Consider the following 14,498-nt stretch of genomic DNA (forward strand, 5'->3'; position numbering starts at 1 on the left):
CCCCCGATACCCCTCTACAGAAGAGTCATATCCGCGTCCGACCTGTTAACATACGGTTAACAAAGAGTCATTCGTATATGACACAAAAAAGAGACTAGATGAAACATTTACGTATAACTGTTATTGGTAGCAGTGACTATTCTTTATAGTAAAGAGGAAACTTTTTTCATCAGGAAAAGGAACAGAGGAGCAAGGTGATCTTCGGTAAATCACACGTAACTTGTCAGACAGTTTCTTAGTTCACTTAGCACAAGAACGTTTTTGACTTACCGTGCGGTTGGTTAGGGAAGTAACATGTGTCCTCGAACGTCGACAGTTGTAAAACGTATTTTTTATCCATTAGTCGTCGTTTTACGTATGGTCACAGGTTGGTAAAATTGTGTTGTATTAGGTCAAGTTCGCGTGAGTCACCTATAACCCTGGATAACACTGACGCCACTCAGTTTCGTCTTATTTTGCCGTACATTAAGAAAATTCCTTGTCGAATACACTAATAAAAAATTTCTTATTCGAAGTAACTCTCAAACATCCTTTCCTTTCAGAGTTAATGTTAATATAGTAAACAGAAATTGATTCTCTCGAAAATGACACGACATGACTCCTCATAAACTCATTCTAAATCAAAAGATAAAGAGTTGATGAAAAAGTGCAACTGAAAGCTGTGCCTTTGAGGGAAAAAGTGACAGACATAGAGAGAGAGAGAGGGAGGAGGAGGAGGAGAACCAGGCAGAGGGAAAGAGAAAAAGCCTCTGCTCTTCTGCCGGCAAGAAGCAGCTTTATTACATAACGGTCTCAGGGCTTGGCAGCTCACATGCGTTTCAGGAAGAAGCACACGTTCCCCTGCACCTGAAATCTCATGGCAGGGTGGGAGAAGATGAGGGGGGAGGCTTGAGTGCAGAGGTGGAAGAACAAGAGTGAGGGGAAAAGCTACGAGGACCAAAATACAAATGTCGTCTTAGAGACGATTGGACTGCCATTTTTGGAAGCTTGAAGACAGGCATCATCCAATTCAAACTGCCTACTACCGCTAATGTAATAATAATAATAATAATAATAATAATAACAATGATTCATGCTAACATGCTGATGTTAAGCACGTACAATGTTTATCATGTGTATTGAATCATGCAATTATTTGTTGTAAACCAAAGTATTGAAGGCATCAAACAATTATCTGATTTCATAGAAACAAGTGGACGCTAAAATGTTATTTATATGTTATGTGAAATCTTGGACCTGTGGTGTTGCTACAGGAAAAGCCAGCAGATCAGCTGAGTCACAGGGATACAGTCTGGGAACCATAGATGTTTGTACCGGATTGTGTGTCAATGTTTCTGGTAGGGTAAGATGTTTTTCAGGCTTGGGTTAAAGTCAAGGGGACGACCAAAGTCAGAGGGACTAATCCTCGGGCTACCAAATGTCACAAAATGTAATGGCTATCCATTGTTGAGAAAATAGTAGACTGAATGTCCGACTGACACTAGAGCCTTTTTTATATTACTTAATCTAGCCATTTTCAGCAAATTAAACTGTGTTTAAAGTGACTCAGTCTGAAGTCTTTAGAAAACTATGCCACATATTCTATTTTTAATACATTGATGTTAACAGTGCAAGTACATTTGTATTCAGTGTGTCAATTGTTGTGTGGTAATTCATAGCACAAGGACAGAGATATAGCCACAACTTTCATTTGTTTTCTTTTTATTTAAAGACTAATGCAGAGAATCAGATTCTACAGGGCCATATCATAACCAAAAGAAAACATTTACAGAAGGTTTACCGTTTCATCTACACCAATCAGAACCCTTTGTCAGTATCATTGGACTACCAACACATTCCTGTGTACTGCTCGTGTGTGTTTGTGTGCATTTTGAAAGCGTGTCTTTGTCGATGTCCATATGTATACAGTATCGATCTAATTTCTCTTACCCTAATCAACTTTTGTGCTTTAGAAAATTCGTTTTTTTTTTTTTACATTTCAGTGAAAATCAGAACATATTTTGCTTGATAAAAATACAAGGAAAAACTCCAGTAGGTATCTAGGAATAACCAAAGACTGAATGTTTAAAAGCAAGTGCTGCTGAGAACTGCAATGGACCTTGCATCAAACATAATGAAACAAATGACTGATGTGCCTACAAATGTGATATGTACATGTTTGCTCTGCATATGAGTGTGAAGGTAAACGTTGGAAGCTCATGATTGCACTGTGCCTCACATTTCACATTCTCTCTCTGGAGCATCAAATGTAGCAAAATCAGACCTGGCTCAAAAATATTTGTATTATGGTCTACAACACTTGTTTGATCCTGCTTTGAGTACAAGAAAAGGACTTGGCAAAGCTATTCTGAACAGAAAAGTTAACAAAATGTACTTTGTCAAAGTCAACACTCTCTGGTGCTCCCTGTAATATCATTTAGCTTTGGAAAGCAAAAGATAAACATAACAATCCATTTAGCAAAGTCAAGTTTTCACCTGCTTCCATTTTTACAATGACAAACAAGCTCAAAAAATGAACATAAATGTTATCAACAAGGTGATCTTGTTACAGTTTTGCTCCTGGTTCTTCAGTTCAATCACTTTATTGCATGTTTCTTGAGAAAAAGTGCAATCAACAATGAAAGCCATTTTCCCTTCAACCACCGACAAATCCAAAGCGCAAACAAAAGAGATAATCCACTGTTTTCTTTGAAGTCACCCTGTTTAGCCATGGTTGAAAGAAAAAAAAAGCAAGTGGGTGCACAGCTGACATAAAAGCTAAGCTTTTTTCATTTTTTTTTTTTATAATAGCTTGTAAATCTGAAACACAATGGTCGGGAGAGAAGGTCAATGATGTGGTTCAAAGCTGTCCTTGCATAGCACGAAGCTGACTACATAAATGTAATGTTATTGTTCTTCTAAATGTGCAAAATGCATAACAATAAGTTGATAATACAAACAATATTCATCATCATCTTAGCTAATATCTTCATTAATATAATCAAATACTGTATGCATTATGTATTTTACATATGTATATATATTTTTTCTTCATGATAATAAACATACATACAATAGTTTAGAATTCAAATATCTTTATACAACTCTTCACCCTAGACTTTGCAGTTCCTCGACCCTCTGCTTGTAGGTTAAGTGGCTCTTAACAGTAGACCGCTTGCATATGGCTGCAAACAAGTCTGCCATTAGGTGATAGGTTCAGCATTGGTCATAATGAAATAAAAACAAATAACAACAATAGCGACAACCAACTATATATTTTTAGTTTTCCTCTGGCGATAGTGTGATATTTTCACCCCAGCGTACAAACACACAGATAATTCTGCGGGGTGCGTACATGCCCTCTAGCCTGTTCAGTGCCCTGTAAAACATGTTCTCAAAAGCACACCCAAAACCCATAATGCAATACAATGCACCCCCACTCCCCGACAAGAAATGTGGAGATTTTGTGAACAAAGGTTAGAGTGTTAGCCAAAGGCTCCAGAACCGAAGATGAACACACAATTTGATTCCTGTTATCTTTTGCCAGATTTAAACATTTCCTAGATTTTCATGTATATCGAAAAAGAAATAGGTGGTTAGGGGTCAATGTAAAGCTACAATGGATATTAGCCCCAGACTGAGTGTCAGGTTCAGGTCCTAAGAAAAGCCCTTGCTAATTAATATTGCTACATTAACATAATTTAAAATGGGCCGTTCAGAAACCTCGACGTGCCACATCAGAGAAGAAGCATGTCCTTAAAATGTGTGTTTTTTTAAGCTAAAAGAAAAAAGAGCAAGCAATGTTCAAGACCAAAACAATAAGCATTCTTTTCACATTTGCGTTAGTTTCTGTTGGTTTTTTTCGGAAGAGGGATTGACATCATGCTACAAAAATATATTCATCTTCGTCACTATCGTGGAACTACTAGACAAGTCCTCTGTGCGAATCACAGCGCCGGCTAAAGCAAGATTACAGTGCCACTTCAACTCAATGTCTCCTTTCTCTCTTTGTCTCTCTCTGTCTCTGTCCCTGTCTCTCGCTGTTGCTCACCAACAAGCAGCAACAAATGAGTCCAAACGGGCATGTGATACTGAAGGCAGTGTAGCTGGTACTTTCTGAGTGTTATGTCTCAATTTTCAACTGAAAGGAGAGGGGGACTATGGGAGTCAGGGTCAGGGGACACAGTGGGATGGAAAATGCAGACGTGCCATCCATCAACAAAGTAGTAGCCATCACAGCTTCAACTCTGAAAATAAAAAAGGCACTTCTCCTTCTCAATGTGCCCCGCCCATCTTTAAGCAATGCCAACTGTACTTTGTTAAAAATGGCGTTTTCCACCATAAATAAATCAAACAAAAGAAGTACATAATTAATATTTTAATTCTAAATGTCAAATGCACTCCAGGATTTGAGATGATGTTTACATTTTCATAACTAGCCAATCTCAGATTACACCATTAATGTTGTTGTTGCTGTTGTTGCCGTCAGTGTGTACACACACACACACACACACACAGTTTAATAGTATTTTACTTCAGTGTGAAAGCAGCTTGAATGGAACGCAAACTTGGCGAGAAACAGTCACTTAAGCGTGAATTAGACAAGATTATACTCTTTTTGTATAAATTATAAACAGAAACAAAAATAAATTAAATAAAAAAATTACTTTTTCCGTGTATTCAATAAACATACCCTCTAGTTACACTTTGCAAAGCTTAAACATAATATTGACATCTCTAACACTTGATAATATTTACAACGCCGTGAAAGGAAATTCATAATATTTTCAATGCTGAACACAGAGAGGATTGGATTTTGTATTCTTTGTCCCTAAATAAATGGTGTGTCCACTGAGACATGTGTTATTGCTATTGCAGAAACCCCTAACATATTTTGAAGAATGACATAATTAATCTCATAAAACATCTACAGAGAATTGAAGATATTTTGACAGAGAGTGAGTGTAGCATTTTTGCAGTTGATATCAAATAAACTAAGCTATCAGTCGAAGTTGATCTGTATTTTAATAAATAAAGATAAATTAAAAGATGCCCTGCCCATGCATATACACAAGTGCCTTTTAATGTGTCTGTGATTCAATGTTTAAATAAAATAGAAAAATTAAATAAGAATAATAAACTTGAAACAAAAGCCCCTTAACAAGTGTGGGCCATGTGCAGTTGTAGAGTAGCATTCTCTTGGCTATATATTTATAGTAGCATTTTCTTAGTAGCATCATCCGAGACCTGATCAACACCCTTTCAAAAGTCTGTAAAGTTATCTTTCTTTTTTTCTCTATTTAGTTTTTTCAAAATCTTCAAACTTTAGGTAAACATTTAAGCAATGCAACAACTGGGAATTCAAACCAGCATGGACACCATGTTTGTCTGAAAATGTAAATAAACACCTGTTTAAGGAAGAATAAGAAAGAAAACTAAAAAGAAAATCACAGGTATAATTTTAAATGAATGAAACATGGATTAGTGACCCATCCCCGTTAATTTGGGGTTCTTATTCAAGTAAGTTGCCCAGTAGACCAAGTTAAAGGTTCCAAAGAGCAATGGGAAGGCTATTCTGGCAATCCTGTCTATCTTGCTCACACTGTTAAAGGTCTTCTTTGCCTCTGGAGGTTTGGGCTTTGGCTCCTCCTTGGGCTCAGAGGGGAGTGGGGGGGCGCTTTTGGCAATAGTGGCCAATCCAGGGTCCCTGGCAATATTGGGGGCGAAGGCTGTAGCAGTGGCAGCTGGGTAGGCTGTGGTGTTGTTTTTCTTGAGGAGGGACTCCTTCTTCTTCTTTTGCTGATTTTGTTTGTTGGGGAAAGGGTTAGAAAAAGTAAAGAGGATACGGTTCAGATTCTTGAAACATGTATGTAATACAGACCATTTTGCACAATTACTGGTATTAATGGGCAATGTAGCAGCCTGGTGAATATTCTGTAAAAATATGGATATTGTGTAAATTGAGAAATAATAATTATTTAAAACTACATATTCCGAAGTAGAACAATCAAACCCATAATTAATAATAGGCTCTGTTTCCTTTTCTTTGAAACGCTGCTGGAGATTACAGGGTGCAGTGCTGCTTACTGAATTATAGGGACAAGTGGAGCAGAAATCACAAGATGAACACTAAACTATTAATGTTCACGTCATGTTATTCAAATGGCACTTTCTATGAGATGAGCTGGCGACAACAACTAAATGTTCTCCACCTGGCCATGCTCCCTCAACAGTTAAGTGCTTACTGTCTTGGTGCAAAAAAGGAATTACTCTTTGAGGCAGAAGTCCATACATCGAATCATATTTTAGTTTGTAGGATTCCCCCTTAATTTAGCTTGACGTAATTTTTTTATTTATTTTTTTGGTTAAAAACAAGGGCACTCACTGTATCCGTAGAAATAGTGATAATTAATGTCAATTGCCAAATGATTGCCTGACGAACCATATTTGTCAAATCTTCTATGGACTCTCAATCTCAATGTGTTCCAAGTGAATTATTGAGGAATGTAAGTAACATAACAAATGTCTTCAATTACCTTCTCTGGCACCACACTTTTTCCATCCCAGGCATAACCCCTCTTGGTGAAGTAGTTGACTGTGGCAAACTCAATGAGAGCCGAGAAGACAAAGGCGTAGCACACAGCGATGAACCAGTCCATAGCTGTGGCATAGGCCACTTTAGGGAGGGAGTTCCTGGCGCTGATACTGAGAGTGGTCATGGTCAGGACAGTGGTCACTCCTGCAGGGAGCAAAACAAGATGGAATTATTCAATCGAAAAAGGTTGTATTGTAGTCTACATCACACAATAAGAATAAAACACAATACATATTGCTTTATTTGTTGAGCTGAAGCGTTGTGTAATTAATGCAAATGTTTGTTGGTATAATTCAACATTTTGCAGGAATCAGTACATTGTATATACTAATGTGCTAATAAGTGAATCTCAAGGTTCCATATATATAAGGACTCTTGTTTAGGGCATTTTCTTTTCTTAAAAAAATGAGCACAAAGTTAATTTACTTTAAAGGAGACCTATCATGCTATATTTGAATAATATATTGTAGGCCATACCTACAGTATATAAGTTATATTTATACGTTTTCTTTTCAAAATACCAAACAGATCATGCATTTTAGCCATGCCTCATTCTGCTCTATTTTCCTCTCCTCCACCCTGTCTTTGCATGTGCTGCAGCTGACCACGCCCCCCTGCAAAGGAGGGGGCCGAGTTACGAGCGTCATGTTACCATGCTGTTACCATGCCACAGCAACCTCTCATTCCCCTGATTGGTGGAGAGTTGCACATATAGGCGGGGCTCCTCGTCACTGACGTCAGACTATTTTCAAATCTGTATAAGATCCGTTCCAGCCCCGTTTTTAAAGATTTGGGTATGGAGGAAAAGAGAGACGGTTGTGTTTTCTGGCACTTGGTGAGTTCCCTGACACACCGGGGACACATAATTCATATATAAAAGACATACAAAAGTGCATTTTGCATGATAGGTCCCCTTTAATATATATGAACAGCTGATGCAGTGTTGCAGATTGGTGCTTTTAATAGACTCTGAGAGGTAGAGATTTCCACAGATGCAGCTGGAAGATGCCGGCAACAGAGATACTGCTGCTGACTAGTACCAGGAAAATAGTCTTTCTCTTAAAACTGACCCGCACACCAATGTATAAGCAGCAATGAAAACACATACATTCATACATTTGATTCACCAAAATGACTGATATTAAAAAGCAAACCTGGAAAACGAAATCTCTAATCCACGACATCAGCTATTAAAATCCTAGATGTGACACTGAGAGGGAGAGGAACTGGGTCAGAGCATCTCTGACGATGCGGCGCTCATCACAGAACAGCCTACTGCAGATGTTTACACACCAAATAGCATCAGCCCAAGGAGTAAACAATCCACTAATTCAGCCTTGGCTGCCATGGAGGGGGTTGAAGAACAGCTGGGTTGTTCAGGAATAATACAATATTTAAAAAAAAGAACCCAACATACATGTGATATCCCCTCATACACACTTCCATGTTTAAAAGATGCACAGACATGTACAGACACGTTTAATGAATAAAGCTGCTAAATACAGTTTATTGATCCTTAACTTAATTTGCTAAGTCATTTTATAGCTCCCTTGTTTTTTTACAGCCCTATGCTCTAAACATTATTAGTAACAAATCTGAAATGACAGTAAAGAAAAACCTTTACAAGCTTGTGGGTATCAGGGGCACTGCCTTAGAGTGGTTCAGGTCCTATTTGTCCAAGAGATCCTTCTCTGTTAGGCTTGGTGACTTTGCATCGTCTTCTGCCCCCCTATCCTGTGGAGTTCCCCAAGGTTCTATTTTGGGGCCCATTTTATTAATACCTTCTCCCCCTTGGACTCATTTTTAGAAAACATGGCGTCTCCNGACACACACACACACACACACACACACACACACACACACACACACACACACACACACACACTGCTGTATGAGGTGTTTGCTAAAACTTGATTTAAAAGACTGTTAGGCACTGTAGAATATCATATGTAGAATAGACATATAATAGAATAGACATAGACCATGTAGGTTAATGTCATGATTGCTGCAGCTTTATTGTCACTAGAGTTATAATTATAATACATGATGAGTTTTTTAGGGACTTTTTGACTATGATCGCTGCCTTTGTTTGCAGTGCAGATAACACAGCCATTAGTAGACTATTTTCACTCAAGGTAAGGTAATCTGTTACACATCACGTCTTTAAAGCTACCCACCCTGAGCTCCGGGGGGAGAGGCGAGGATGGGCGTGAATCAAAGATGTCGTCTTCAGCGGCGGTGATGCGCAGGAAGTCGATGTGTTTGGGTCTGAAGGGATGAGAGAGAGACCTGCAGGATGAGAGAGACTCCTCCACCTCCCGCTGCCAGATCCTCTCCTGTCTCTGCAGAGCCTCCTCTGGAAGAAAGGGAGTCAAAACAGAATCTATATAATCCCAAACTGAAATATTAAAGTTGCACAAATGAGCTTTTTTCCCTTGTGATACAGGTCTGTTTCTTTGATGACAGCAACCGTTGTGATTGAGTCAATTATGTCAAATATTAACACGTACAGTAGAGACAGATGAAAACACATTTAGACTACAGACAGCACGTTGTTCAGAGAATACAATCCTTTCAATTCTTCTAATTTAATGGAGGGAACTGTAAAATTGCCGGGTGCCGATTTAATCAACACAAGAAAGTGTAAAAGACTCTCCAGCCGGGCAGTACATCTTGCGTGAGGATATAATACAGAACTCCAGCTGAGCAAAACCTATTGTCTGAAACAGTTGCTCTTAAAAAAGGGAGAACAACTCTTAGGCATTCTGGTTATCAAAGCCTACTTTTACTGTTGTCTAGCTGTGTATTATAATCATTACTTTTTATTACTTTAACACCCATATCTGTGAGGCTGTGGCTCAGTGGGTTAGTGCGCTGATCTTTGAATCAGGGGATATCAAGTTCGAGTCCCACTGCAGTCAGCATGTCGTTGTGTCCCTGGGCAAGACACTTCGCCCCAAGTTGCTCCTGTGGGGATTGCCCACAGTACCGAATGTATTCAAGTCGCTTTGGATAAAAGTGTCTAACAAGTGACATGTAATGTAATATCCCAAACTAATACGGGGTAGAATAAAAAACTGAAAACAGACACAAAAGCAGAGTCTGAACCCTGAAAGCTGCTCCAAAAGTATACAAATGTAGCTTAAATGCCATACATGCACAAACAATAGTGTACATGGGAGCTTATTTGGTTATTTATAGCATTAAATTAAGCATACACATCCCCAACAGTTACCTACAATATCATGCACCAACACTAGATGGATGATTGATGCGTGGAGTTTTTAGCTTGAAAGCTGTTTTCTTGCCAAATTTGCTAATTAAAAAACTATTACTGGCTGCAAGTGAATGATGGGAGATTTAATGATCATTCAAGAAATGTTTTAAAATGAAATTGGATGCATATTTAAGTAGGCAAACTATTTATTTATATATTTCTGTTCAACTATACTTCCTGAGTTGCCACAGTAGGATAAAGGAAGAGCTAGGGGTTCCATTTCCATTGCGGTGAAGCTAAAAATACAGTGTATGGCATTTTGGATAAAAATATGACCAGATGTGGTCAAAGGCAGCGAGGCTTTGAGGAAAGGACTGTGCTTTCTTTCACTTCCTGCATCCAGATTTCCTTGTTTTATTGCCAAGGTTGTAACTAGTCCTCACTCTATCCTTTGAGAAACAAAGCCAACACAGATCCCACTTGTGTAACTTTCAGCGGACACATAACAAAGCCAGATTAAAAAGCTTATGGAATGTATTATCTGTCCTCCATTTGACCACACTGAGGAGAACACTGGATGATGAGAATTAAACCTGGGAAGACTTGGCATGTCTTTCTTCCTCTCGCTCTAATCGTCACCCTCTAAAGATGTGATGTGTTACACAAAGCTCAGAGCATTAATCCTATTTGGACAGCCGGCGTCCTGCTGCACCGGCTTTCATCTGACCCTAACTCAATATCCAGAATCAAGCCATTTCTGTACATGAATGAGTTCCTTTACAAAGACTTTTCTCTTTGTGTTGTTCCCCTCAATTTTCTTTACGATTGCTCAAATCTGCATATTCCTCAATGTCTCTGTACTGTATATCTTACTGTATATTACATTTCAGCAAACATCTCTTGAATATGAGGTTTTAACAGATTTCTCGACCTAAAGTAACTCTCCAAAAATAAATCCACTCATATTTGGTATTTTTCTAGAAATTTGAAATTACTGTATAAGTTAATAATGACCTAATTAAGGGATAAATACAAAGCAAAACAATTCTTCACTATAGGAGAACATTCTTATTTCTTCTTAAATGATTGTGTTTATGGAGAGTTTATACACAGATAACTAAATGTCCTTGTACAATAAGTGGCAGCATGATGTGCAACTAAAGTACAATCACACAACTTTATTTATCTTTTAACCAATCCACTTTGGTTTGCTGGTTAACATCCTACTACAGAAAAAAATCCACCTAGGCAAATTCCTATCACATGCCTCTCTACACACACACACACACACACACACACACACACACACACACACACACACACACACACACACACACACACACACACACACACACACACACACACACACACACACACACACACACACACACACACACACACACTGAATTCCTATTGCTGCTCTTTATACGGAATTATAGGTCATCTCAGGTCACTTGTTAATGCAAGACTACGTGTCTATATCCACATCAGGTGCTTACTTGTACTGCATGCCTGAGCTCACACACACACACACACACACACACACACACACACACACACACACACACACACACACACACACACACACACACACACACACACACACACACACACACACACACACACACACACACACACACACACACACACACACACACACACACACACACACACACACTTCTCTCCTCACCCTCAGACCATGATGGTGCACACATAATGATGCGCACATAATGAAACTCATATGATTCGAGCTAATGCTGCAAGAACAGCTGTCTGAATTCCTCCCATGTTAGTGAACTGAATCTGAAACAAACCGGTCAGGTCACACACGAGAAAATGAAGTCAAAATGCTTTTACTGTACATAGTTAGAGAACATTATATTAACTTGTTTCAATAAGGACTAGGTATTGTTCCCGGTATCTTTGTTGGTTTATTGACTATCAACAATTATAAACTGTCAAGCAATAATAGCTTGTTAACTGAAGATTCATATTTATTTTTGATTTGCTTGTTTCTCATACCTACAGCAGAATTCCAAATAAATGCAAAATAAAATGTTCGCTTCAGAAAAAACTTAAGTCTAGTAAGATTAAGTCTGACCACATAAACATGTTGTGGCTGGTTTTGAGCTGTCAATCTCATCGCATGAACTTGTTTTAAGCATTTCAATGATTTCTTATCCATGTTGGCTTGAAAGCCTGGGCTCTGTTGATAAATATCATGTGATTTGATCAAAAGCTTTGAGCACACACCGAATTGACCTTGTGGTTTGACTGTTGTTTAAACTTCAAACATAGCTTCAACTTCTGTCATTTTTAACTGAACACATATGTAAGTGGTTGTTGTAGCATTTCAAAGCATTATTACCTGAAAATAGTTGATCATCTCTTCTGGCCTCACTGGTCTGATTCTGTTCATTCAGCCTCACGTTCTTCCTTCTCTTTTTCTTCTCACTATTTCCTCGCCCATCACACACTTGGGTTGCACTCCCACATCTTCCAGCCCCCTGATTGAAAACACTGTCTTCCACTGAGCTTCTCCACCTTATGTGACGCTCAGAAAAGTCTTGTTCATGCAGGTCGGCCAGGCTCAGAGGCAGAGAGAACTGTCTGGAGGTGAACAGAGGCGACAGGAGGGGAGACATGCCTTCAGAGCCGCTGCATAACGTTCTTCTCGCAGATTCATCCGAGGTGACAGACAAACAGGGCGAAGGGGAAGCATGACGCACAGGAGAGGAGAAGCTTTGAGAACATATGGGTATGGTTAACGGCCTTGTTGTCGATCCAAAGACGTTTGCACCACGAGACGTTTTCTTATCCTCTGTGATCGGCCTCTCTGTTTTCGCTGCCTCCATCTTCAGGGCCTGACGCAGACTCTGACTCAGAGCTTCTCCCAGAGCTCGGAGCTCCTCCACCAGCTGAGGCTTTTCTTCAGAGCACCCTTTGTTCTGCATCTCCACGACGTCTCCATCCTTCTCCTCGCTCCCTTCTTTAATCCAGTCAGAACTTGTAAGACTCACCCGGCGTATGATCCCCTCCACCTCCTCAATCTTTCCCATTACTCGTCGTTCTGCAGCCTTCTTCTCCATCTCCTCGTACCTCCACTGAGAGGACTTCTTCTCTACATCTCCTGCTTTCTTTATCTCATCTGTATCTCTTACCGCCTGCTGGGCTTTTTGAGTATTCCTAAAATTGTCTTCTTGTTTCCTAGAGGGGGAGATATACGTTAAGAACGTATCATTGTCATACTCAGAGAGGTCAGTGTCTGAGTCAGGGAAAGCACTTTCTTCCTTTACAGATAAATCCTTTCTGTTTTTGCTGAAAGATTCATGAACATTAGCAGTCAACGCATCGGACAGATTCACCCTCCATGCTGGCTTCAGCTTCTGTGGACACTTGTTCCTCTCCTCAAATGATGAAACCCTCTCCTTTCCCATTCCTGTGTTTCTCCAGGCTGCAGGAGTGCACATGATCGGTTTGTTTTCTGCTAAATCCGCCTGAGGAGTCCCGGGTGTTATCTTGAGGTTATGCTCGAAGCCACCAAACCCCTCAACTCTTCTCCTTCTTTTCCGAGGGACCTGTAGTCTGGGGGATTTTGGAAAAGCATCCTGTGCACAACCAGGAAAGTTCAACCTAGTGCCGTGTTGGTTGCCCATGTTCATGAAAGTCTGGCACTCCAAACGCAACGGGAAGTCGTCCAACACTTTGCTGAATTTGTCTGCTTGCCCCTGCTTTGCTGTGTCTACCGGACCCTCTTCCCTGCAGTTTAAAGTTAGTCCTCCTTGGTGCTTCAGATGGGCTTTAAAGGGGGCCGCGGGGCCCCTGCAGTGAGAGAGGGAAGGACTCATGCAGCTCCTCTCACTGATCGGGATGAAGAGGTTTAAGGTCGCGCGAGTGCTCTCCATGATGTTATTTAATTAACGGAGATTAAGCACGAGATGATTCCTTCGCAGCATGGGTGGATTTATTGGAGCGATGAGACCTCTGCACAACAAAGTGAATCCTGAAAGACAGAAAGTTTATTTGACACTTTCAAATTAGTTTACGTGCATGTGTTAAGTGCAGATGGAACCCTTAGATGCATAAGTGGGTCCTTTTTGACCCGGGGAGGTGGTTTTCTTGAAGTATCTTTTCCAGCCATTCCTCAAAAAACATGTTTTGGATATCATGCCATTCAAATGTTCAATTTACATTTTAAGAAATTGTAGTTTTTGTATTACTACCCCAAGCTTCCATAAGTGGGTAAAAAATGACCCGCATGCATTTTCTGGGAACCTTTGATTCTTATCACCTGTTGCTGTCAGGAATACATTCACTGTAGACCACACAGACTACATCACAAGTGACACCTCTCAGGAAGATTATTTCAAACAGCAAGATCTGATATAATAATAAATATAATTAAAAAGTTATAAATTTAAATATTTGAAAAATGTAACTGTTTTTTGCAAAACTTGGTATAACTACGTTCTAGAGGCGATAAGACTTGGGAGTGTCTATAAGGTCGGAAAAGTTTGAGAGAGAAGAAGAGAACAGATGAGTGTCGGGTGGGGGTAGTTAGGGTACCGGCCAACTAGTTCGAACTATAAGGATATGGGGTGGATTGAGGGAAATATAAACAATTTCGGTAAAACTCCAGGAACTTTCGGGATATTTCTTTATATTACAAAATAATAATAATAATAATAATAATAATAATAATAATAA

At 39.5% G+C, this 14,498-nt stretch overlaps 1 protein-coding gene across 7 annotated transcripts in view; it reads right to left on the minus strand.

The window, feature by feature from the left end:
• Window positions 1-1,684: 1,684 nt before the first annotated feature.
• gabra1 (gamma-aminobutyric acid type A receptor subunit alpha1) overlaps window positions 1,685-14,498 on the minus strand; it is a 314,765-nt gene continuing 301,951 nt past the window's right edge. For all 7 annotated transcript variants that reach the window (XM_010795053.1, XM_010795049.1, XM_010795051.1 and 4 more), the window contains 2 exons: window positions 6,516-6,718; window positions 1,685-5,778 (listed from right to left, as the gene is read on the minus strand). In XM_010795053.1, coding sequence (XP_010793355.1) covers window positions 5,461-5,778; window positions 6,516-6,718 — 521 coding nt within the window. In that variant the 3' untranslated portion in view covers window positions 1,685-5,460. The remainder of the gene's footprint in view (window positions 5,779-6,515; window positions 6,719-14,498) is intronic.

Source organism: Notothenia coriiceps, unplaced genomic scaffold (assembly GCF_000735185.1).
Source record: "Notothenia coriiceps isolate Sejong01 unplaced genomic scaffold, NC01 NC01_scaffold00037246, whole genome shotgun sequence".
Lineage (NCBI taxonomy): Eukaryota > Metazoa > Chordata > Actinopteri > Perciformes > Nototheniidae > Notothenia > Notothenia coriiceps.